The 23,927-nt window shown below is 57.5% G+C and overlaps 3 protein-coding genes across 3 annotated transcripts; 2 read left to right on the top strand and 1 right to left on the bottom strand.

Annotated features, from left to right (window-relative positions):
- Window positions 1-206: 206 nt before the first annotated feature.
- NT5C3B (5'-nucleotidase, cytosolic IIIB) lies at window positions 207-8,075 on the top strand. The gene is made up of 8 exons (XM_084239365.1): window positions 207-417; window positions 990-1,059; window positions 1,147-1,193; window positions 3,962-4,047; window positions 4,562-4,651; window positions 5,761-5,923; window positions 6,709-6,909; window positions 7,701-8,075. The coding sequence occupies exons 1-8, from the start codon at window positions 331-333 to the stop codon at window positions 7,833-7,835; spliced, it is 879 nt and encodes a 292-aa protein (XP_084095491.1). The 5' UTR covers window positions 207-330; the 3' UTR covers window positions 7,836-8,075.
- Window positions 8,076-10,848: 2,773 nt separating this feature from the next.
- Window positions 10,849-17,361, bottom strand: FKBP10 (FKBP prolyl isomerase 10; the record flags this gene model as incomplete). The annotated part of the gene is made up of 10 exons (XM_084239343.1): window positions 10,849-11,034; window positions 11,382-11,545; window positions 11,781-11,923; window positions 12,338-12,530; window positions 13,007-13,152; window positions 13,279-13,468; window positions 13,841-13,986; window positions 14,101-14,290; window positions 14,572-14,717; window positions 17,117-17,361. The coding sequence occupies 10 exons, from the start codon at window positions 17,359-17,361 to the stop codon at window positions 10,849-10,851; spliced, it is 1,749 nt and encodes a 582-aa protein (XP_084095469.1).
- A 1,101-nt stretch (window positions 17,362-18,462) lies between these two features.
- On the top strand, window positions 18,463-23,639 carry P3H4 (prolyl 3-hydroxylase family member 4 (inactive); the record flags this gene model as incomplete). The annotated part of the gene is made up of 8 exons (XM_084239289.1): window positions 18,463-18,948; window positions 19,069-19,221; window positions 19,327-19,498; window positions 20,204-20,332; window positions 21,188-21,333; window positions 21,677-21,760; window positions 23,200-23,344; window positions 23,617-23,639. 8 exons carry the CDS (start codon window positions 18,463-18,465, stop codon window positions 23,637-23,639), a joined length of 1,338 nt encoding a protein of 445 aa, XP_084095415.1.
- Between the last annotated feature and the right edge of the window lie 288 nt (window positions 23,640-23,927).

The following is a 23,927-nucleotide window of genomic DNA, read 5'->3' as shown; positions in this document are numbered from 1 at the left end:
ACCCGGCGAGGGGCGACGCCTGCGCAGTGCGGCCGCGGGGCGGCCCTGGCTCGGCGCGGGCGACCCGGCCGCGAGCGCCATGGCGGAGGAGGTGAGGCCGGAGGGAGCGAGCGGCGCGGGGCGGGCGAACCCCGGGCCGCTCCGAGGCCCCCGGCGGGCAGAGCGGGCCCCACCGCGGCACCCCGGCCGGTAGCGGCCCCCCCGGGCCGGCCGGGCCCTCCGCACCGCCCCTCGCGCCCCCCTGCCCCCAGCGAGCCCCGGGTCCCCCTCGGACCCGGTCGGTGCCGGGGTCAGCGCTTCTCTCGGGTCTCGGGACAGGTGAGCTCCTTGATGAAGGCCACGGTCCTGATGCGGCAGCCCCGCCGGGTGCAGGAGATCGTGGGCGCCCTCCGCCGGGGCGGGGGCGACCGCTTGCAGGTACCGCGGGCGCGGGCGCGGGCGCGGGCGGGTTCTGCCTGCGCGGCCTTCCCGGGGACGCCGGCATGCGCTCAGCCCCCAGCCCCCCAGCCCCCCGAAATGGCCAGGGAACCTGCGGGCTTGCCTGTTTTGTCTTGGGGGAGACCTCACCTGCCCTGAAATCTAGCTGTCTACATTCCAAAAAGACCAAGCCGCCTCCTCAAATTAGACAGAAGCAGCACCCCACACCAGGACCAGAGCTTTAGTTTCCACGCTGGCAGAGGTCAGCCGGCTCCCCGAGGTGCGCATGTGGAGAGGGGCCATAAACCGGGCGGAGGCACCTGAGGAGAAAGTCAGGGCATTGAATGGATGCTACTGACAGAGTTTAATGGACTTTGATTCTTCAGTCCCCAGTGACTCCAACTCCAGGAGGCCGGGCGCCTTTGGATTAGTGCCTGTACCTACTAGGATTAGCTCTTCCTTATCTCTCTGCCCGCCCCCCCAACTCCCTACGCTGAGGCAGCACCCCGCTGCAGGCAGCACCCCGCTGCAGAAGCCAGCTAGGTAGGCATCATCTCTCTTTTGCATTTTAGGTCATTTCTGATTTTGACATGACCTTGAGCAGGTTTGCATATAATGGGAAGCGTTGCCCTACTTCTTACAGTAAGTCATATACTGGCTTGGTTTGTTAGACTGGGCGAGAGGATGGCTTCTAAGGGGCCAAGTTAAGGGCATTTTGTGTTTCCCCAGATATTCTGGATAACAGCAAGATCATCAGTGAGGAGTGCCGGAAGGAGGTGGGTGTCTCCCTGCCATGCTCAGGATGGGCTAGAAGATACTACTTCAAATGGTTCTGGGTTAGGACCAAAGTTTCCAGGATAGAGACCTTAGATGATTGATTGATTAAAAAAAAAAAACAAAAAAAAGTTCTGCTTATGTGACTCTGGTCCTACCAAACTGGGACAGCTTTTCCTTCGTGGCCAAGGCCTGTGATGATGGATGATTGGGATGTGAATATGAGACATCAACATATATGTCATTTAACTTCCTGCAATTCCAAGAGTTGGGTAGAACCATTATTGTCTCCATTTAACAGATGAATAAAATAGAGACTCAGAGAAGCTGAGCAGCTTACTCAAGGTCATACAGCAAGGCACAGAGCGTGGTTTTCCCGTAGATCTGATTTGATCTCAAACTCTTCACTACATTGTGCTCTTTCCTTAACAATATGATTTTCTTGGTAAGGCAACAGGTTTTAAGAATGACTTCCAGATTAATGTCTGTGACCATAACTCCTGTTCATTTGGGATACATGCAGATATTGTAAGGCAGTCCATGGAGTTCATTTTAATTTGCTCCACATTTCTCCAGTGTCCTCTTGGCCAGAGCAGAAGCTGGACTTTTCCTACTGAATAGCCATATCATTAGGTCCCCTTTGTAAGGAATGTCACTGGATTGCACACTAAGTGGTCTGGTGGGTTGTCATATTGGTCAGCTCTTCCAAGGCACTGTCATGGTACTTGTTATTAAGATGGGCAGTGAGTTAGAGAGCTCATAGGGCTGAAGCCTGTCTCCCCACAGATGCCACCTTCAGCTGATGGTAAGTTCTGGCACCACCACTGCCTGCCTCTGGCAAGGTGCTCTTTTTGGTTCCTCACATCCGTGATCTTGTCAACTTCCAGGAAGCTGTGTCTGTAAGTAACGAAGTAGATGCCCTCTCTAAGATAAGAGGCTACACAAAGCTAAGACTCTTGGTATTGATGGTTCCTGAAAAAATAAAGCAAGGTTTACATATGAAATTTACTTTTCTCTCTCTTTTTTTTTTAAAGATTTCTTTATTTATTTATACAAGCACTGGGTACAGTCAGAAACGTGGGAGGGTAAGAGAATTCACCAGAGCCAGAGCGGGGAACAGAACAGGCAGACTGACGAAATACACTGCTGAGGAGAGGTCTGTCCCGTCATGTGGGACCCTCTCCGGGGGCTGGGGATCAAACTGGTGCTGCAGAGGCTGCAGGCAGCTTCACAGCCCAGCGCTCAACCGCTGCGTCACCAGAGGAGGCCCTACTTTTTTCTCTTTAAAAATATTCTTCTGTTGACTCTATTGTACTTTTAAAAAAATACTCACACTGAAAACAAATACCACTTTGAAAATATTTACATCTCAGGAGCTTTCTGCCTTTGCCAGAATGTGATCTTTTCTTTTAACCCCCTTTTGAACCAATGGTCTGGAACTCCATTTGCTCTCATAATACTCTGAGACTGTGCATATACTAGCATTCACATTCCTTTTTTTTTTTTTCAAAGATTTATTTATTTATGCATACAAGAACTGGGTTCCAGGCCAGAAGTGTGGGGGGTGAGAGGACTCACCAGAGACAGAGTGGGGAGCAGAACAGGCGCATCTCTGAAGTACACTGCTGAGGGGAGCAGTGGGCGAGACAGGAGAGGTCTGCCGCGCCATGTGTGTTGCTCCCTGGCTGGGGATCAAACTCAGGCCGTTGTGCAGTGATAGTGCTGAGACTTAACCCCTAGGCCGCCAGGAAGGCCCCCAGTCATGTTCCATTTTTACTAGACACATTTACTAACTGACTGACACATGATCCCTCCCGGGAGTGTCCGAGGTCCTGGCCTAGGAAGGGGCCTGTGGCCATAGAGATGCATGTGAAGTTGTGCAGCTGGTGCTGCCGTGTCAGGGGCTCACCCAGGAACACTGTGTCCCACACTGCTGGCTTTTGTGTCCATGATTTTTGCCATGTCTGTGACAATTCACTAAACATTCACTAAACATTTCACTAAATGTTTTCCTCTAATCAACCTGATACTAAAAGATCTGAAGGCAGTTAACTTATAAAAGAAACAATCTTTATGAAACTTGCGTTTCATGGGCCAGTTGGCTTTTTCTAATATATATTAAAAGCAGTCAAAAACTGCTAACAGGAGGGCCTCCTCGGTGGCGCAGCAAGTTGAGCACAGCGCTATGAAGCTGTCTGCAGCCTCTGCAGTGCGGGTTCGATTCCTGGCCGGCCAAGGAGGTGACCCACATGGCGCGGCAGACCTTTCCTAGTCTTGCCCGCTGCTCCCCTTAGCAGTGTTTTCAGTCTGTCTGCCTGTTCTGCTCCCTGCTCTGTCTCTGGTGAATCTTCCACCCTCCCGTGCCTCTGGCCTATACTCCAGTTCTTGTATAAATAACAAAATAAATCTTAAAAAAAAACCAACAACCTGCTAACAGGAACAGTGTTCATCCCTGCACCCCTAAAGTCATCTTGCCCACCACCTGAGAAAGGACAGCACATTTTGAGGACCATAACATTAAAACAGTTACTGCTCAGGTCCTGCTGACAGGCGACAACAAAATCCTAGTAGCCCTATCATCTGATAGCAGGAACTTGTTGATTTTTAGACCTCACTGTTGGGGCGGGCAAAGGAGTGACTGCAGATCCAGTCACTCCCCTCCGTGGTGTTGCGTCTTCTGGGTGATATTTTTCTCACACTAAACTCGGCCTTTCCTGGGGGATACTTGATGTGAACTAAATGGTTTTTCTCCGCATTTCTGTTTTCCCAGCTCAACGCGCTGCTTCACCACTACTACCCGATTGAGATTGACCCAAACCAGACCATCAAAGAGAAGCTGCCTCACATGGTGGAATGGTGAGCCATGGCCTGGTGAGGTCCCCAGGCCTTACACAGGCCGTCCCACAGGGGCTGCCTTTTCCCTGAGCTCTGTCAGCTAACAGCCCCTCAGCCTCGCTGAGGCCCCGCCCAAGGCCGCCAGCCCAGCTGTGGGAACAAACCTGCAAACACACCTGGGGCTACTGCTGGAACAGAGCCTGCAAGGATCTTTGGAATGAGCTAGAAGTGCCCTGGGCTTGGGGGAATAAGTGCTTTGGGGAGCTCACCTTCCCATAGAAAGCAGTATCACTGACAGAGCCCAGTTTTCCAGAGAGTCACAGGGAAGGGATTCAGAAGGGCCCTGACTCCAGCATCCACTCACCCAGCTCTTGCCTCTCTGAAGGCTGCCAGAGGCCCACAGGCCGTGGCTCTGCGGGAAAGGAGGGGGCCTCCACACCAGTGCTTCCAGTCAGGGCATGGCCCTAGAAAGGAAAAGGACACTTTACTCGTTTAGTGATTTGAATTTGGGCTTTTGTGGGGTGACTGTTTCTAGGTGGACCAAAGCGCACAATCTCCTGTGTCAGCAGAAGATTCAAAAGCACCAGATCGCCCAGGTGGTCCAAGAGTCCAGCGCGATGCTCCGGTCAGCTGCTTGCTTTGCACACATTTTCTGTCTGACACTGGTCTGCACACGACAGAGAGGCTGGGAGTTGGGGGGAGAGGCCAAAGAGTAGTAGCGAGGTGTTAGTGGCTGGGAGAGTAAGAGGAGACAGATTACAGATGTGGGAGAAGTTGTGGCCTTTCATCTCCCATCCAGCCCTTCTGACCGTGGCTGCCTCCCAGGAAGCGGTTTGTGGGGCCTGTGACCCTGACCAGGGCTGCCCCTCTCAGACCAAACAGCATCCAGTCCAGCTCACTGGTCATATTGGTAAAAGACTTGGGGTCCCCGTGGTCACCAGTGTTCTTTGTTCAGACACGGGAGCTGGCTGGCTGCGGCCCTGATCCTCAGTGGCTTCAGGACACATCCTCTCTGCTGCATCATTGTTTACCAGAGCGGGGATGGACCCGGGTGTCAAGGTGGGAGTGTCCTAACTGGGGTGAGGAGAGCTCACGAAGAGCCAGGAGAGTAGTGGAGTAGTCACGCCTAGTGCCGGGTGGCGTGGGGTGCTCCTCGGTGAGGCCGCCCCAGGGTAGCTGCCTGGTTGCAAACCCTGGCTGAAAGCTTGTGCCCACCTTCCCGCTCTGCGGTCCTCTCCTGACTGTGAGGCCCAGGGAAATCAGCGTGTGCACAGGCTGTTCATGGCAGCCTGTCCATAACAGCTGGAGTCTGGAGCCTTCTCATTTGTCTGTCAATAAGAAACCGGGTAGCCGAGTGATGGCGTATTTACATGGAGGAATTGCGCTGCTAGTCGTGACAAAGAGCCAACGGCTCAGCATTTGCAAAGCCTGGATAAATCACACAGATTAACCAGATTTAGCCAGAAGCAAATGTGAGACTATTGTTATGACGTTCAAGGACAGGCAGAGCTGATGAATGGTGATGTGACGTTAGGGGGGTGGCATTGACTGGGGAGGGATGTGAGGAGCCTGGCGCTGGTCAGGCATCACCGGGACAGACATGTCGGTAAATACTAGTTGATCTGCGCACTTAAGATGGGTGCGCTTTAACCATGTGCTGGATGCATCTGACATTCGGTGTTTTACGCTTCTGTGACATGTTTAACACATGTTTCTGTGACATGTACCCCTCAGGGAGGGGTACAAGACGTTCTTCAACACCCTCCACCAGAACGGCATCCCCCTCTTCATCTTCTCCGCGGGCATTGGCGACATCCTGGAGGAGATCATCCGGCAGATGAACGTCTTCCACCCCAACACCCGCATCGTATCCAACTACATGGACTTTGATGAAGATGTGAGCCAACCTCGTTTGCTCTGGGAACGGAAGAGGGGTGCAGACCGCCAGCCAGCAAGTCTCTCCCTAGACACGAACCCTAACGGGGTGGGGGGTGCTTCTCCTCGGCATTCGTGCATTGTGCCTGCTAGAGACAGTCACTGACGAAGGACCCATGGTTGGTGTTTGACAGCTCTCGCCCCGAGGGCCTAGCTCAGGGGTCAGACGCGTTGGTTCTCAGGGGTTTGCACTTGACTTGTTTTCCTAGAGCCACAGGTGGGTGCTCCAGCTCACCCATGTTCTAACTTCCCCTTAAATCAGTGGCCAGAATGTTTGTCCCTTTGGCCTGTGGTCAGTATGTGGTGGCCCCTGAGAGCTTGAGCACCGGTTGCATCCTGGCTCCGGGCCTGCACCAGAGTGGGTGCTTGGCACTGTGTGATGGCCTGTCAGCCTAATTCGGGGCTGCACACGCTCCCTGGCAAGGGCCAGGTAGTAAATATTTAGGTTTTGTGGGCTATACATGTGGTTTCTATCGCAGCTCTGCAGTGCAAACCAGCAGTCATGGACAGAAAGTAAGCAAATGAGTTGGACCATGTTCCCAAAAAACTTCATTTACAAGAAAAGACCAAATTTTAAAAAAATAGGTTAATCTGGCCCCCAGCCCTAGTTTGCTCACCCCTAGTTTAGACACCAGCAAGGTTTGGCACAGTCTGTGACTCTCAGAATTCCCTTTCCTCTGTGACAGGCAGTGGAACCAGCCCTCGATGGCTGCCTGAGCCCTGCCATTTCTCATTTTGATCATTTAGGGTTTCCTGCAGGGATTTAGGGGCCAACTCATACATACGTACAACAAGAACGCCTCCGTGTGTGAGAACTCCAGTTACTTCCAGCAGCTTCAGGGCAAAACCAACGTCCTCCTACTGGGAGACTCCATGGGGGACCTCACGATGGCTGATGGGATTCCTGGTGTGGAGAACATTCTCAAGATTGGCTTCCTGAATGACAAGGTAGGTGGCTTGTCATTGGCTTCCTCCCATCATGCCTGGCTGCTTCTTCAGTACCTGTTCACCAATGCTTGTCAGGCACCTTCTGTGTGCTGGACACCACTGACCATGAGATGTACAGAGGGGAAACCCAAACCATAGTGTCTGGAATATTCCATATTCTCATAGGAAAACAAAAGCAAATCCCAGTGGAGAGACGAGGTCTTGCAGGCACAGAGGTGGAGCTCACTGACCAAGTGCTCGGGTGCTCCAGGCACAGTTCATCATCAAATGCTCAGACCCATGTCACAGACAGGGAAACTGAGGCAGGGAGACTCACTTGCCCACAGAGACATAGTCCTCAGCCGCAGCACCATGGGGCTCTATAGAGAGGAGAGATGTCCATAGTCAGGGCGTGGGTTTATTCAGAGACGTATAGGAACAGCACAGAGGCCGACGGCGGTATGCTAGGATGGTTGTAAAGGCACGGTTTGGTGTGAAGCTAGAAGCTACCTGTCGTCACCCTCGGCCAGCAGGTGCTGAAGTTCCCACAAATGCTTGAGCCTTGTGGAAACTCAGTAACAGGTAGATTTAGAGGTGACACCTGGCTTTCTGTTTTCAGTCCTTGTTATGTCCTTTTGACGGTGACCCACGGGTTAATGGTGGCTGTCTGTGCTCATTGCCACCCGTACCTCCAAAGGCAGGTCCCTGTGACTGTGGTCTCCTCTTGGGGAGTTGCAGCACGGATGCTGGCCCGCGCCAGGTGATCACAAGTGGGAGGGCACCTCGGGACTGGCTTCCTCCCCTCCCGGCAGGTGGAAGAGAGTCGCCAGCTGTACCTGGACTCCTATGACATTGTGCTGATGAAGGACGAGACTCTGGACGTGGTCAACGAGCTGCTGCAGCATATCCTGCACCAGGGGGACCCGATGGACATTCAGGGCTCCTGAGCTGCGGGGCTAGGCCCTTCAGGGTGTGGTGAAGAGGGAGGCTCCCCTGTGTGAGCTGAGTCCCTAGTGGCTGAGCTGCTGGCCCATGCCCCTCTCCCCACACCCCGCCCTTCCCTATGTTCCCCGGAGGTGGGGGGCGCACCTGGTGGGAGGGCAGAACAGCTGCTCCTGGTGAGCGCATCTGCAGGTGCTGGCGCACTAGGGATTGTCTGGCTCAGAGGTTCTTTTTTTGAAAATTTTAAAAACGGACTGGAAAGCTGTTCCAACAAATCCAATGTGTGAAAAAGATCAAAATAAAAAAAGAAAAACTGCTGTTTTTTAAAAAAGATTTATTTATGCATACAAGAACTGGGGTGTAAGAAAGAGGTGTGGAGGGTGAGAGGATTCAGCAGAGACAAAGTGGGGAGCAGAACAGGCAGATCCACTGAAATACACTGCTGAGGGGAGCAGCGGACGAGACAGGAGAGGTCTGCTTCGCCATGTGGGTCGCCTCCCTGGCCGGCCACTCCTGCTGCAGTGACTGCGGGTAGCTTCATAGTGCTTGCGCCACCAGGGAGGCACAAAAACTGCTATTGTAATTAGGGGGTGTGTGTAGATGGGAACACCCATGCCAGCTTGGCCTTGGGATCACAAGAACCTCCAAGAAGCTGCTAGGGTTCCCGAGGGCAGTGCTGAAAGTACCGAAATAACCCAGGAGACCCTTGAGCACAGTCTACACGGGGTGGGCAGGTAGAGCTGGGATGATTTGATGATTCTGATGCAGGAGTTGAAATTAAGTTGGAATCAGTTGGATTCAGTGGACCCTGCTAGCAGAACCCCCCTTATGGTCCCCGAAGAGATCCACATAGGTCAGGATTTTCCCTGGGGCCCTGGGTTTTTCTCCTTTTGTGGGTCCTAGGCCACCATATGGATGACTTGGGGGGAGGTGCTCTGGGAGTGAGCTGGAGGGGTCCGTGCTCTGTGGCTTTGCAATGCTGGGTGTCAGTTTCTTTCCCTTCTGCCCTCACTGCTGACTTGGATAGTCAGGAAAGAGCTGAATTCACTTTAGGGCACCTTTTGAAGAAAAAATGTCTACCAGTTCAAGTAGCATTTTCTTAGCCTGCCCTCCAGGGAAATTCACCCCCCCCACCCCCGAAGGGATGGCGGTTGCTGGGAGGTAGTATGTGCAGATCTGTGGGGAAGGGAGTGCTGTTTGCATGGCTCTATCTGCTGTGGGAGCACCTAGATGCCTCCTGGTCACCCCACTGGGTGGAGTTCCAATTTACCTATGACTGAGAGAGGAGTGAGGAGCCTTGACCCTGTAACTAGGAGCTCCTCCAGCTGAGCGAGATTTGGGGGGCTGAGTCAGTAGCCAATCTGGTCTGAGATGCCTGTGGGTGCTTTGGGGCCAATGTCTGTATAGACTGTCTCACAATGGGGAGCAGTCACATCTGGGGGATCCTAGGCAAGAAGTCAGTGCCTGTCAGGGGGCTCTTCAGCCTGAGTCCCGCCTAAGCACCCCCAGCCTCAGGTGGCTATGGATCATCTCTGCCCGCTGGCCAGTCTAGCAGATGAGGTCAGTTGTCCCCCAAGACATGGAAGACTTGAACCCACTCACTACCTTTCCTTCAGGTAAAGGGAGAAGGGTTGGGCAGGGGTGATGGCTGGCAGCCAAGGGCAGTGGCAGGTGGGAATATTGAAGTTGAGAAAGAGTGGAATCCAGGCCTCCCCTGTGGCGCAGGGGTGAAGTCTCCGGGCTGTCAAGCTATCGCCAGCCACTGAGGCCTGAGTTTATCCAGGGAGCTACCCACGTGGCGCAGCAGACCTCTCCTTTCTCCCCACTGCTCCCCTCAGCAGTGTATTTCAGTAGATCCGCCTGTTCTGCTCCCTACTCTGGTGACGACTCTCACCCCCCACACCTCTGGCCAACACCTCAGTTCTTAGATACGTAAGTAAAATAAGTATTTTTTTAAAAAGTGGAATCCAACCTGTGATTTCATTTAATCTTTGAACTTTATTGTTTTGAGGTCAGGGTCTGTCTTTCCATCCAATTGGGACAGGAGGTAAGAATCACCCCTCCCAGCCTATGGGGCTCCCTCTCCAGGGTGATGCCCCCACTTGGCCTCAAGAAGGCAGGGACCTCCAGGAGGGACCCAGACCTAGGGCCACAGCCTCCTGAGCCCGCAGGCTATGGGGACAGCCTGCTTGGTCCCCTTCTCCCCCAGTCTGAGTCTGAGGGCTCCCCCACTGAAAGACCCCCCCAGGGCCTCTGGTTTAGCCTTTTATTTGGCACAAAGGAGAAAGGGACCTGATACCAGTTCAGGGCTCTGCCCACCCCTCCTCCCGTGGCCTCCGTGAGCCCCTCTTCCAAGCCCATCCCGCCCAGAACCAAGGAGTCTGCAGCCCTGAGACCCGACTGGTAGGTTCACTCACTTAATTTTCTTCCTGTCTCAGCCCTTAGGGAAAGCAGCCTTTTGAGGCAAAAGGCAACACCCTAGGTCACCTCAGTGAGGGGGGACAGGGCAGATGAGGAAGGATGGGCTAGGTGCTGAGGGAGGAGACGTGGCGGGGGTTCCTACCAGCCTGGCTCACGTTCTTGGGGGCTGGTCCATGACAGAAATGGGGCTGGACATGGAAGGGTGGTGGATGATGAAGAAAATTTATGATGAGGAATAATAAAGGACCGCAACCACGACGCAAGTGTAGGGGGATAAAGAAATGAGGAGTTTGGCCTCACTCAGTGTAGCGATGCAGCGGGGAGGTGGGGGCGGGGGCCCAGCAGCGGCCCCATTCATTCCTCAACTCCACCAATGCCCAGACTGGCTCTGTAGTGCCAGCAAGTTGAAGGAAAGGGCTTGGGGACTGAAGAGAGACTCCCAATAGGCGCGGGTGCCGCGGGCTCTCCCTGAGGGCAGGTGGGGGAGCAGAGCTGGCTTCTCTGACCACTTGCTCCACGCTCCCAGACATCGTCCCAGCAGAGGGGAGGGTGACTTTGGAAGGTCGGTCCCAGGCCCCTGCCCCCAGGTCCCTGCCCTCAGAGTTCCTCGTGGACCCGCTCCTGGTCTTCATCGGACTTCAGCTTGAGCTCTTCGACAGTGATCTTGCCGTCGTGGTTGCGGTCCTGGTTCTGGAACATGTCTCCTATGGTTTTCTCGGGGTCCTGCCCAGGCATGAGGCGTCCTTTGCCCTCACTGACTTGAGCCTTGATGAAGGTGGAGAACTGGGGGCGAGGAGAGCCAAGGGAGGGGGGTCAGTCAGAGCAGCAGTAGATGGCGGCCTTTGGAAGGGCCCTGGGAGGCGGCCAGGGTGGTTTCCTTTCCTTCCCCCAGGCTGCTCGCCCCCTCCCGAGGGGGCCTGGCACAGGGGGCAGGGAGGAGGGTGTGTCAGCAGCTGGGGGAATGGGCTAGAAGCAAAGGCAAAGACAAGGAACCCAAGGCACAGCGAGGGCACAGGGCCAGGAACCCGCACACGAGAGCCGGACGCGCGTTTTTGAGAACTGCAGCCATGCAGGCGGCTCCTGGGTAGAGGGTGGGCGCGGTTATTGTAAGGACTGAAGTCCCCACCCACCTCCTCTGGGGGGACCTCGCCATCCTTGTTGAGGTCCAGGCCTTCAAACAGGTTTGCAGGAGGGTCCTCGTGCCACACAAATAGGTAGCCAGCGGGCAGCCCCTCCTCCCGGGACACCAGCTCCACCTCAAACAGCAGCACCGCGCTGCCAGGGACTCCCCGGGCTGGAGGGAGGGAGAGGAAAGAGCCCCAATTAGGCCAGGATCTGGGCCTGCCGTGCAGCCTTCCCAGTGTGCTCCCCAGCCCACAACCTTGGTTTCTTGGAGAATGGAGAGTGGAGCCTGGGATCTTTACAGAACCATCCGGAAAGCTTCCCTGACTCCTCCCATCAGCCATCTAGGCCCCAAGTGGGCAGAGGCAAAGGGGCAGAGCGCCCATGAGACCACAGTCACGCCTCACCTCCACTCTCCCCGTGTGCCAGGTGCGGGGGGATGATGAGCTGGCGTCTCTCTCCCACACACATTCCCTGAAGGCCGGTGTCCAGGCCTTCGATCACCTTATTGGCCCCTAGAGTCGCCTCCTGGGGGGTCCCATAGTCATGGCTGGGGGGAAGCAGATTGCAGTGTTACCACTAGTCCTGTTTCCTCTCCCCAACTCGAGTTCCCCCACCCTGCCCCACCCCATCCTACACTGGCCCAGGGCACAGGACAAGCCCTCGGTCAGTCCACAGTCACTCCCAGTGACCGCCCCTACAGCAGAGTGCGGGCCCAGCGCTTCAGAGGGGGCGCCCTGCTCCCCCGTGGTGCGGCCTGGCCTGGCGGCTCATCTCCCAGACCTGGCTGTCCCCTCCAGAGGATGGAAACAACAGCTCCTCCCGCTGCCAGCGCCACTTCCCTTTGCCCACCCATCAGTAAAGCATTTCAGCTCCTCATGTTCCCCCCTCCTCCAAGATGGGAACTTAAGTCAGGGTGCCCGGCCCACCCACCTGCCCAGCCCTGGCCCTGCCCCGGACCCACGAGGAGAAGAGCCTGGTGCCGTCGAGCAGAGAGCAGTTGTAGTGGTATCGAACAAAGTCCCCAGGCCTGGCCGTCTCGGTGCAGGTCTCGGGGGGCTGGGCCAGCGTCTTGACTTCCACCGGGTCCACAGGGTTATGGAAGTCGATGACGTGGACGTCGAAGATCAGCACGGCAGAGCCGGGGATCTTGTCTCCTGGGGCCGAGTGGGGTTCGGAGCAGCTCAGAGTCCAGGACGGCTGTCTGTGGAGGCCCCTGGACCTGCTCCCCAGCTCCCAAGCCACCCCCACCCTGTGCTAACGCCCTCTTGTTGGCAGGAGCCCTGGGAGGCACGTGCCTTGCAGCCTCCATCACTTTGCTTGTTGGTCAATGCCATGAGTCCCATTTTACAGGTGAGGACACTGAGGCTTCCAGCAGAGGTGGGTCTTGTAGTTTCCTAGGGTTATGCTATTTCTGTTCTTCTATAACCGCCCCCGCCCAAACTCAGGAGGGCTGCCTGCCTCCAGCATGGGAGAGAGAAGTGGGGGGTGGCCCGAGATAATGAGGGAGTCTGTGGGAGGAACCGGGGGGTGGCTGGTTTTGTGATGAGAGGCTGGGGCAGTGGGTGGAAGCCCGCTGTGTGTGTGGGGGAAGGTCACCGAGCAGTGGGTCCAGACCCAGGGACAAGCCTACCGGTCCCGTTCTCCCCATAGGCGAGGTGTGGGGGGATGGTGATCCTCCTGCGCTCCCCCATGCACGCGCCCTGGAGCCCCTGGTCCATTCCGGGGATGATGTAGCCCTGCCCCACATAGGTGTTGTAGGTGTGGTTGCGGGAGTAGCTGCAATGCAGGACCAGCAGAGGTCAAAGGTGCCCTGCCCTTCCAGGCAGCTCAGAGCCACCCCCATATCTGGCAGCTTCTTCTGCCCCCTCCCACCCCCACCCTCCATCCTCAGGACCCCCTGACCTGGAATCAAAGAGGGTGCCGTCCATCAGCGAGCCATTGTAGTGGTACCGCATGAAGTCGCCGGCCACGGCTCTCCGGACACAGCCAGGTGGTAGCTCCAGGGTCTCCAGCTGGACAGTGTCCTTGGGGTTGTGGACGTCGATCAGTAGGACATGGAAGACCAGGGAGGCCTGTGGGGGGATCACAGTCCCTGGGGACGGGATAGGCTTGAACCATACAAGTGGAGAGCACCCAAGGCTCCTCTTGCCCTTAAAAGGCCCCTATGAGCCCTAAGCAAAAAGGTCCTGGCCCTGCTCTCCAGAGCCTTTTCTCTTCAAGCAGGGGCCCTGTTTTTTGTCTCCCTCTGAGGCCCGAGCTGAATTATCCCCAGGGCCACCACCGGCCCATATTGAGCCTTTGTGTGGATCAGAATAAAGTACCCATTCTTAGTGAGATAATTACCAAGGGCTACATTTCATCCCTACTTGCCTCCTGGGCTGGTACCGTTGTGCAGTGCACAACCTGAACAACTGTGTGTGGCAGCCCACTTCCGGAGACTCCCCAAGCCACTGTCTGCCCTCACCATAGCCTTTCTCGCCATAGGCCAGGAATGGAGGGATGATGATCTTCCTTCGCTCTCCAGGACACATGCCCAGCAGCCCCTGATCCATGCCCTTGATCAGCCAGCCGGAGCCAATGTAGGTGTCATAAGTGCCACCCCTACTGTAGCTGAAAGACAATGAGGTAGAGATGATACTGCTGGGGTGGGGAGTCAGCATGGGCCGTGAGTCCCCCGGCCTCTGCCACCATCCTCAGCACCTCAGGGTTCCCTCCAGCCCTTACCTGGTGTCAAAAGCAGTGCCGTCCAGCAGTGTGCCATTGTAGTGGTAGCGGACAAAGTCGCTGTCCTGGACCATGCGGGGGCACTGAGGTGGGCGCAGCAAGGTGCTCACCTGTACAGTGTCCGCCTTGTTCCACACATCCAGCAAAACCACATCGAAGTAGAGGGTGGCATCGGGGGGAATGAGTCCCGCTGTGGGGACAGGGCAGTCCCCAGGGTGGGGGTGGGGTGGGGGTCTGAGAGTCTTGCTTTGCCACCCCCTCCACCACCTCACATTCCCCTTCTTGCTAGTGAAGCTGTGATCCCACCTGGGCCCTGTCACACCCCTTCTTCCCACCTCAGGGGTAGGCAGAGACAAACCAGCCACGGTTCACATCATTTGTGTAGTGTGACCTTGGGTCAGTGACTCCCCCTCCCTGAGCTTCCTGCCTCCGGGTCCCTCCTGTCCTCAGGCCTGTGTCCACCCTTCTCACCCACGCCGATGCTGCCGTAGCCCAGGTGGGGAGGCACAATGAGGCGTCGCCGCTCGTTGACACACATGCCCATGAGGCCTCGGTCCATGCCGGTGATGAGACGCCCCACGCCCACCACGATGGCCACCAAGGTGTGGCGGTCGTAGCTGGGAGGGGAGGGAGGGCACAGATGGGATACAGTGGCCTCTGCCCATGGCCAAAGGTGCAGGTGCACGCACACACAAAGACACAATCCCCCTCCTACACACATGTAGACCCATGGGCACCTCACCCCACGTCCCCGTGGTGGGCCGCGCCTCCCGACTTGATAGGATGGCTGTTACTAGAGGGAAGTCCCAGAGGACAGAGGCTTGAATTTGTTGGTTTGAGGGGCTTGGGGGAGTGTTCTGTAGGCCTGTCTGATACTATTATCTATTGACAGCAATGGAGTGGTAAGTACCGCCAGGAGGGAAAGAGCAACATATATTGAGCACTTACTGTATGCCAGATTAAATGCTTGGCATTTTGCATTCATCAGTCATTAGCCATATAACTGGTGTTCCCTTACCAGGGGATGCGTAAAGGGAGGGGGGTCCCTTTGGCTAGACTGGGGGATGATGAGTAGGTGCCACCTCCCAGGTTTGTTAATTACACTCTAGCACCTTCATACAACTAGAAAATCGCCTAAGGACAATCGCCTAAGGACGCATCTCTCAGAAAGCGGCTCCATTACAACCTGACTGTATCTTGTTTAAATTCCCCCTCCCAGGGGGAATGATTATTTTTATTTTTCTTAGAAGAAAAGTTGAGACTGGAGCGCCTAAGTAACGTGCCAGCTCACACAGCTGAGGTGTGCTTTGCGGGACACCCCAGCCCATGTCTCTGCCACTGATTTCCAACCCCGGGACTGGTCCCAGGGCCAGGGACTGGTTTTCAATTTTCAAATGGTCCAATCTAAAATTGTCCTGGCTTGTATTTGGTTTTAGTTACAACTTTTAATTTACTTTAAGGTTCCAGAAGGGAGGATGGGAGATTTTTATTTTGGATGGAAGGGAGCCAAGGGTTAGAAATTTTCCAAGCTCAGCGCTGCATGAACTGGGCCCAGCCCAGTGGCTGGAGTCCCCACCAGGAGTTAGACCCCAATTCCCAACAGTGGCCATCAAGAGCTTGGTTGTACTCTTATATACTGCCGGGACCTCAGTTTGGGCCCTCTACACCCGCCACCCCACCCCCATCCCGCTGGTTTTCTGCCTGGCCTGCCTGGCCTGCTTCCTTCACAGCACAGGGGGCCTGTGAGCGCCCCAACACTGGTGGAGTCGGGCCAGTTAAACACCATCCTGGTTCTCCCCAGAGTCAAGGTAAAGAATGTGTATTGAGCCGGCTTTTCTGTTGCCAGGCACTGTAAAACATCATCCTATTTCAGTCCTAATGTCAGCCTCAGAAGAGAGATAACTTTTATTGTCTATTTTTTCAGATACAGCAGGGGTGAAATTTAAAAGGGGCAAAATTCCTTGATTATTGTAATAATCTGAACTTGAACCCAAGAGCTGAGATTCTGGAGTTCATACTTTTGCCCAATATACATACTGCTTGCCTCCATAGGCATGGCCACTCACTTCCTGTGGGCTGAGCTGTGTGTTCTGGGGAGGGGGTGGAAGAGGGACAAACTTCTGTGTGTGTGTGTGTGTGAGAGAGAGAGAGAGAGAGAGAGAGAGAGAGAGAGAGACCTGGCCCCAAGGTTTGACTAAGGTGGAGGCACATCCCTGCCTGTCCCCACCAACAAAGGTAGACTTCCCAGAGCAGACCAAGGTCTGGATCAGACCAGAAGCCAGTTTCTCAAACCCCAAGCCTGGCAAGGCAGGCTGCAGCATTAGTCTGGTGTAGCTAAGATGGACGGAGGGGTGTGTGGGGGGTGGGAGGCGGGGGGCCATGCTGGGAGAGAGGCTTGAGAATCTTCCCAGGGCAGCCCAGGTGGTGTGTGGGACTGTGTGTCACATAGACAGGGTGCCCAGAGAGCTGCCCCACACCCAGATCCATCCTGCTGTTTATTTATAATGCCCAGTTTGCTTATCCTGTCTGTTGCAGATAACCCCCACCCCCTCCAAACAGTTCTGCTCCTTATTTACTAACCACAAAAGTACTGAAACCTGGGCTGGAGTCAGAAAGGGAGCCAGGGTGGAAAGGTCGGGGGTCCCAAGGTGAGAGACCACCTGAAGATGCACATGCAGCAGGGACCATGCCCCTCCCCCCATGTCTTTAGAACAAAGCAATGGTAAGTAAGAACAGAGCAGTTTACCTGTATCATCAAGCACTTTGTGGAGGGAGGGTACTTGTACGGAAGAAATCAGGGACAAATAGTTGAAATTGAGGACGGGGAATGTTTTGGGGAGATAGATGTCCAGGAGTGCCCCCACCCCACCCCGAGGGTACGGTTTCAGCTTAGGGTATTGTGGAGTGAACACCTGGATACAGACACAGCTGAAAGGGGCAAGGAGGGACCTAAGAGAGCCCAGAGGGGGCTCGGGGAAGGGGAATGACCAGTGGGGGGAGGCACCCAACCCATTACCTCGAGTCAAACTTCTTGCCATCCTCGAAAGTGCCATTGTAGTGGTAGCGCACAAAATCCCCCATCTGCACTTCCCGGGGACAGGCCCTGGGGATGTGGTACCTCTCGATCACCACATCTTCCAGGGGACCCCCGGCGGGGCTGGCGCGGCCCAGCCCCCTCCCCACGGCCTGCACCAGCAGAAGCAGCAGCTGCAGCCGGGGCAGCCGGGGGCGGGTGTGGCTGCGGGGCGCCTCACCGAACATGGTGCCTGGAGCTGGAGCTGCCGGCTGTGAGGGCGAGCGAGGGAGACGCCGCCAGCGGCCTCCTTCACCCCTCCTCCCGGGGCTGGCTCCCCCCCTTCCTGTCCGTCCCCACCCCCGCGCTGGCGGGTCCACGTGGAATGGGGGCTGGGGAGACTGAGTTGGCTGGGGCGGAGGTGGGGTGCGGTGGAGGAATAGGGGTGGACTCGGAGGAGGGGGCGCGGCTGAGGCCGACTTCATCCCCCTGCGCGCCCCAGCCCGGGGCTCGGGACCGGGGGCCCGAAGGGAGGGAAGTTCGGGGAAGACGAGCTGCGGAGCGGACTAAAAAAAAGGAAAAGTTCGATGTCTTTTTTGGCGGAGTCTCCGGGTCCTAAAGCCGGTGGCATCCCCTGCTGCTTTGGCCGGCACCCCCAGCCCTCGGCCTCCCCAGGCGGCGGGTGACGCTCCAGCGGCCCCGGGGTTTCTCCGCACGTCCTGCTCCCGCACCGCCCGCAGCCCCTCCTGGGACGCGGCGTGGCCCCCGCGGAGGCCGGAGCGGGGACTGGAGCGCGAGTGGGCGGCGGCGCGCGCGGACGGCGCGGGGGGGATCCGGGGTGTGCAGAGGGGACTCTCGGGGGCCCCGTCGGGGCTGGCGGCGGGGCGCGTGCGGAAGGGCCGCTGCGGGAGGCGCCACGCCAGCCCCCCGGCTTGGGCCGAGCAGAGGAAGGTGGCACTGCCCTCAATTTCTGCCTCTAACTGGGTGTGTGTTGGTTGGGGGGTGGGGCCCCTCTAGGTGTGGGCGGTCTTTCTGAGCCCCGCGTCTCTTCGGAAACACCCCCCTCCCCAGCAGTCACCCTCTGTCGCTGGGGAAGAGCCCCGCGGGCCGGGGGGGGTCAGTCGGCCGTCGGGTCCCGTGAAGAGGCGGCGCGCAGGCGTGCGCCCCTGGGCCGGCCGGACCCAGGCTCCCCACCCCCGGCTCCCCCCCACCGGCTCCCCTTGCGCCTCCCCCGCGCCGGCGCTAAGACCCAGCGGGCGCGCGGCCCGCCCACCCCGCCCTCCGCCGCGCCGCCCCCGGGCCCGACGCCTGCTCCGCGGGGAGAGCCGGCCGGCCGGCGCGGCGCGGGCATGGGGCGGGCGGCGTGGGCGCTGCTCTGGCTGCTGCTGGGCAGCGCTGGGGCGCAGTACGAGAAGTACAGCTTCCGCGGCTTCCCGCCCGAGGACCTGATGCCCCTGGCCGCCGCCTACGGGCACGCGCTGGAGCAGTACGAGGGCGAGAGCTGGCGCGAGAGCGCGCGCTACCTGGAGGCGGCGCTGCGGCTGCACCGGCTGCTGCGGGACAGCGAGGCCTTCTGCCACGCCAACTGCAGCGGCCCCGCGCCGCCCGCGGCCTCCGCCTCGGCCCCCGGGCCCGCGCCCCGCCCCGACGGCGGCCGCGCCGACGAGTGGGCCCGCGAGCTGTGGCTCTTCGGCCACGTCCTGGAGCGCGCCGCCTGCCTGCGACGCTGCAAGCGGACGCTGCCCGCCTTCCAGGTGCCCTACCCGCCGCAGCAGCTGCTGCGCGACTTCCAGAGCCGCCTGCCCTACCAGTACCTGCACTACGCGCAGTTCAAGGTGGGCGAACCCCCGATCCCCCCTCCCCCTGGCCCGTCTCGGGCTCGGAGCCCCGCACAAACCCGGGCCCGCGTGTGGGCCCCGCCCCGGCCGACTGACCCACCCGTCTCCACCCCGCAGGCTAACCGGCTGGAGAAGGCCGTGGCCGCGGCCTACACCTTCCTCCAGAGGAACCCCAAGCATGAGCTGACCACCAAGTATCTCAACTACTACCGGGGGCTGCTGGACGCCGCGAATGAGCCCCTCACCGACTTGGAGGCCCAGCCCTATGAGGTGGGGAGGCGGAGCGGGGCTAGCCCTGACCCTGACACGCCTCCGTGGTCCTCTCAGGGCTTGTAGGGGAGTGAAGGTCCTACTGACCCCTGCCGCCCCCTCCAGGCTGTGTTCCTGCGGGCCGTGAAGCTCTTCAACAGCGGGGACTTCCGCGGCAGCAGCGAGGACATGGAGCGCGCCCTGGCCGAGTACCTGGCTGTCTTTGCTCGCTGTCTGGCCGGCTGCGAGGGGGCCCAGGAGCAGGTGGACTTCAAGGACTTCTACCCAGCCATAGCAGGTACCCCCAGCCAGGCTTCGCGGGCACCCCACTCATCACAGGACTGCTTCTCCGAGGGCCCCTAATACAGATTTTCATTCCGTACAATTTATGGAACATCTGCTGATTGCCTGGGAGGTGGCTGGAGTCAGGTGTTGTCCTGACCGGTCCTCCTGCTGCTGGGTGCAGAGGCCTCCAGTCGCCAGTGTCCAAGGTGCTAGACATGTGTGCAGAGGCGTGATGGCCCATAAGATGAGGGAGTTGGGGCCGCAGGCTTTCCAGGCAGAGGACAATGTGGGTATCAAGGCGCCAAGATGGCATACAGCCAGCCCATGTGTGCAGAACGAAGTTTGTGGCCAGAAATCACCTGGTGACGGGGATTCCTGACCTCAGGTGTCCCTCAGTGGGGGGCAGAGAAGCCAACCTTAGCTTCCCTAGCTGGGCTTCATCCCCCCCTGCAACCTCACGGCAATCTCACAGAATGCCCTGGCTCCCTCTGCCTGGGATGGCTATGGGGGTTGTCAGTCAACCCAGCTCATAGTCCCCCTCAGCACCTGTCGTAATCAGAGAGAATGGACACCTCATCGCACGGGAGTGGGGCTCAGCAGGCTGAGCCAGCTGAGCCGTGACCTGAAGTCCATCACCCTGTCCATCACCCCGTCGCAGCAGCAGGAGGGAGCAGTTGAGTACCACACCAGCCCCTCACCACTGCCTCCCCGCCCCCAGATCTCTTTGCAGAATCCCTGCAGTGCAAAGTGGAATGTGAGACCAACTTGATCCCCAACGTGGGCGGCTACTTTGTGGAGAAGTTCGTGGCCACCATGTATCACTACCTGCAGTTCGCCTACTACAAGTGTGAGCCTCCCGGTGGGGTGGGGCAGGGGAGGGAGGCACTGCACTGGGAGTGTCACGGACATGGGGTGTGTGCCTCAGAAGGGGGGATCCTGGGTGATGGAGGAAGGCTGGGGGTGATGGGGAGATGGGCGAGGATGCCTGGGGCTGCTAGGGAGGGCACAGAGCAAGAGCGGGCCTCCAGAGCACATGATAGATGACCAGCTGCACGGCACTTCACAGTTTGCATAGCCCTGCCGCAGCTGCTTTTCTCACTTCATCCTTTCACTTATCCCTGCAGCTGACATGACTGGGCCCATTTTTTCAGATGAGGAAACTGAGGCTCATATAGAGACCAAGGGATTCTTAATCATACGGCGAATAAAAAGCTCCAGGGCGTATGACTGGTGTCAGGAGGGGCTGAGACAGACATCCCCAGGGTTACTGCAATGCAGAGATGCCAAGTTCAGGTCGGAGCTGGCGTGGAGGGGCTGAGATCCGGGACCTTCAATGGGTCCAGATGGCCGAGTGATTAAGGGCTGGGCTGCTGGCCTGGAATTCCTCAGGCCATCATTCTCCATCTGTGTGAGGCTGAGCAGTTCACCTAACCTCTCTGTGCCTTGTGTTCCTTGCCTGTACACTGGGGATGGCAGTAACAGTGAGGCTTAAATGAGTTACACAGGACTGGCACCCAGTACATGCCCTGTGTATTCTAGCTTGCGTTATCACTGGGTGGGGTGAGGTACCCAACAAGTGTTCTGGGAGGCGGCTGGGGAGTGGGGGATACTGGACTCAATTGGGAAATAGGGGTGGGCTAGGTGGGGGTTGTCTCTGAGCTAGAGAGGTGGCAGGGCCATTCTGCACTCTGTCCCCTCGCAGTGAACGACGTTCGCCAGGCCGCCCGCAGCGCTGCCAGCTACATGCTCTTCGACCCCGGGGACAGCGTCATGCAGCAGAACCTGGTCTATTACCGCTTCCACAGGGCCCGCTGGGGCCTGGAAGAGGAAGACTTCCAGCCCCGGGAGGTGGGTGCTGCCATCGGGGCGCTCGTGGGACACTGGGGGTGCTAGAAGGGGACAGGACAGGACAGGATGGACAGGATGTGTTGTGATGGGGGGTCCCACCAGCTCTGAGGTACTGGGAACATTACTAGCCCTTTTGAAATCTCTTGCCTCACCTGCAAAATGGCAGTGGGACTGCCCACCTCGCCAGCACCCAGCTCCAATGTGGGACCTGTGGTCTGAGAAAAGGTCCTGGCTTCCTTAGAAGGCAGGATAGAAAGTGGAAAAGAAAAATGCCAGCCCATTCCTGCCCCTCAGACCCTCATCACCCTCACTGATGGCCTTTGCCCTCTTCCCTGCCCTCCAGGAGGCCAGGCTCTACCACAACCAGACCGCTGAGCTGCGGGAGCTGCTGGAGTTCGCACACATGTACCTGCAGTCAGATGATGAGGTGAGCGGCCCCTGCATTCCCAGCTGCGACGGCCTGCTGATGGAGGGAGAGCCCCAGGTTCTCTCCCTGGGGCTGTTGTGACCAACTCCTCGTGGTCAGCTGCTGTGAAGCAGGAGAGATGGCCTGTCCTGACCCACATCTACCCTTCTCTGTCCTCTCGTGTGTTCCTGCCTCCTTCTCTATGTGTCTGAGTCTCCTCTGGGGTCCAGCTCAGGGGCACCTCCTCCAGGAAGCCCTGGCTGCTTATCCTGGCTCTTCTCTAGGCTTTCAGTGCCAATTCTGACCCTTGGCACCTTCCTGACCACCTATGGCCTGGACCTAGAGTTACTGCATTTCTAGTCCATTTCGCCCCATTCTTCAGCCAGGCTTTTAGAGGATTGCACTCCAGTACAGGGGACCAAGCTATGCCCAGCTCTCCCCTGCCTGGTGCAGAAACTCAGAAATGGAGTTTGAATGAGCCATGAGTGAATGAATGCCTGCGTGCAGGACACAGGAGGGAGGACCACAGCCTGTCACTCTGACTCTGAATGCAGGCTTGAGAGCCTGAGTTTCTGTGAGGTGTTGCTGCTTGGTGCTTATCCATCCATCCGTTTTCATGCACTCGTGACCCCACGCATCACCACGGGGCAGGACTGACACTGCTGGTGCCAGACTGTGGTGCAAGCCAGATGTGGCTCTCCACTTACCAGGTGGGCAGCTCCAGGCAATGCTGAGAAAACCCGCAAACTTCATTTCTTCATCCACTGAGTGGGGAGAATAATGCTCATGCCATGCCATTGTGGTTAGAATTAAGTGAGATCAAGTAGGTAAAGCACGTAGCACGTAGCTAGCACATAGTTGGTGCTCTGTGAGTAGAAGCTAGCTTATTAGTGTTACTTGTAGCCTGCTCTCTGCAGATACCGTGCTTGGGCTGGGCTGAGTTGACGAATGGCACAGCCTAGCAGAGGAGGCACCAACAGTGCTGGGGAGGGCCAGCGTGGGGCCCCGCTGGAGGGCTTCTGACCCAGTAGGGGTCATCCTTCAAGGGCCACATCCTGGAGCTGATGCCTGGCTTTGGAAGGCTGGACAAAAGCCATGTGGGCACAGCAGGTAAAAGCATTTCTGGCCTGGAAAACAGCATGGCCTGGCATATTGGGACTAGCACTCTTCTTGCCACATGTTTGTGCTTAAAAGGTGGGCTATGGAGAGGGCCATGTTTATGCTAACACTGAAATCTGTGGGTGGGGCCCTTGCATCAGCTCAGGGAGGGGGCAGTTTGGGAAAAGGCCCTTGTGGGAGAAACCTTCATATGGTTCCTGGGTGAGACCTTGAGCCTACGGCAAAGGGCAGAAGGGGCTTCAGGACAGATGGGCTGGGAGGGCCTCTTGGCCTGGCTGGGGGCCCATCTGGGTTTACCTCTGCTCTTACCTGGTTTCTTCCCTCCACCGTGGGCTCTCTAGATGGAGCTGGAGGAAACAGAATCTCCCGTGGAGCCCAAGAACCCCCCATCCGATGCTGAGTTTGAGGGAGAGGGTGACTATGAAGAAGGCATCTATGCTGACTGGTGGCAGGAGCCGGATGCCAAGGGCGATGAGGCTGAGGCCGGTCAGTGGCTGGGTTGTGGGCGATGGTAGTGAATGCATCCTGGGGTGGAGGTTGGGACAGAAGGATCCATGCACTGGGCTGCAGAGGCAGTGGAGTGTGTCTTGGGGGCTGGAACCCATCTTGGTGGCGGGTACATCCTTCCTGGAGCAGGGACCAGCTGAGGCCTGTTCCTCAGAGCCCCACGCCTGCCTGTTGCACCTCCTTCTAGGACAGCATCCAGACACCTGTTTGGAGTTGGGGAGCACCCTAATGCCCTCTTCTTTCTTTTTCAGAACCAGAGCCTGAATTAGCATGACAGAGAGCCACCCCTATGCCCTCCAGACCTTGGGAAGCCTGGACCAGTGGCAACCCCCTCACCTGGGCAGCGGCAAGAGCTATTTATTAAAAAATGTAAAATGGACATAGCTGACCAGGCCCCATCCCATCCCACCTGCAAGCACTGCTCAAGGCCCTCCTGCCTCCTCGCTGGTTCCAGGAGCACAGGGGGGCAGTGCTGCCTCTGCTGCAGGCCCGGCCTCCTTCCTAGTGCTCTCCCCACTTGGACGGTCTCCTGGGGAGAAGCTCTAGCTCCGTGTAGTTGGTG

Source organism: Talpa europaea (assembly GCF_964194135.1).
Source record: "Talpa europaea genome assembly, chromosome: 7".
Classification (NCBI taxonomy): domain Eukaryota; kingdom Metazoa; phylum Chordata; class Mammalia; order Eulipotyphla; family Talpidae; genus Talpa; species Talpa europaea.
The sequence above is the reverse complement of the archived record's forward strand: the minus strand, read 5'-3'. Positions and strand labels throughout refer to the sequence as shown.

Excerpts from the sequence above, each read along its gene's own strand:
- NT5C3B (XM_084239365.1), top strand. The coding sequence starts at position 331 with ATGAAGGCCACGGTCCTGATGCGGCAGCCCCGCCGGGTGCAGGAGATC. Across the intron at positions 1,060-1,146 it reads GCGTTGCCCTACTTCTTACA|ATATTCTGGATAACAGCAAG; the intron begins GTAAGTCATATA and ends GTGTTTCCCCAG. Across the intron at positions 1,194-3,961 it reads GTGAGGAGTGCCGGAAGGAG|CTCAACGCGCTGCTTCACCA; the intron begins GTGGGTGTCTCC and ends CTGTTTTCCCAG.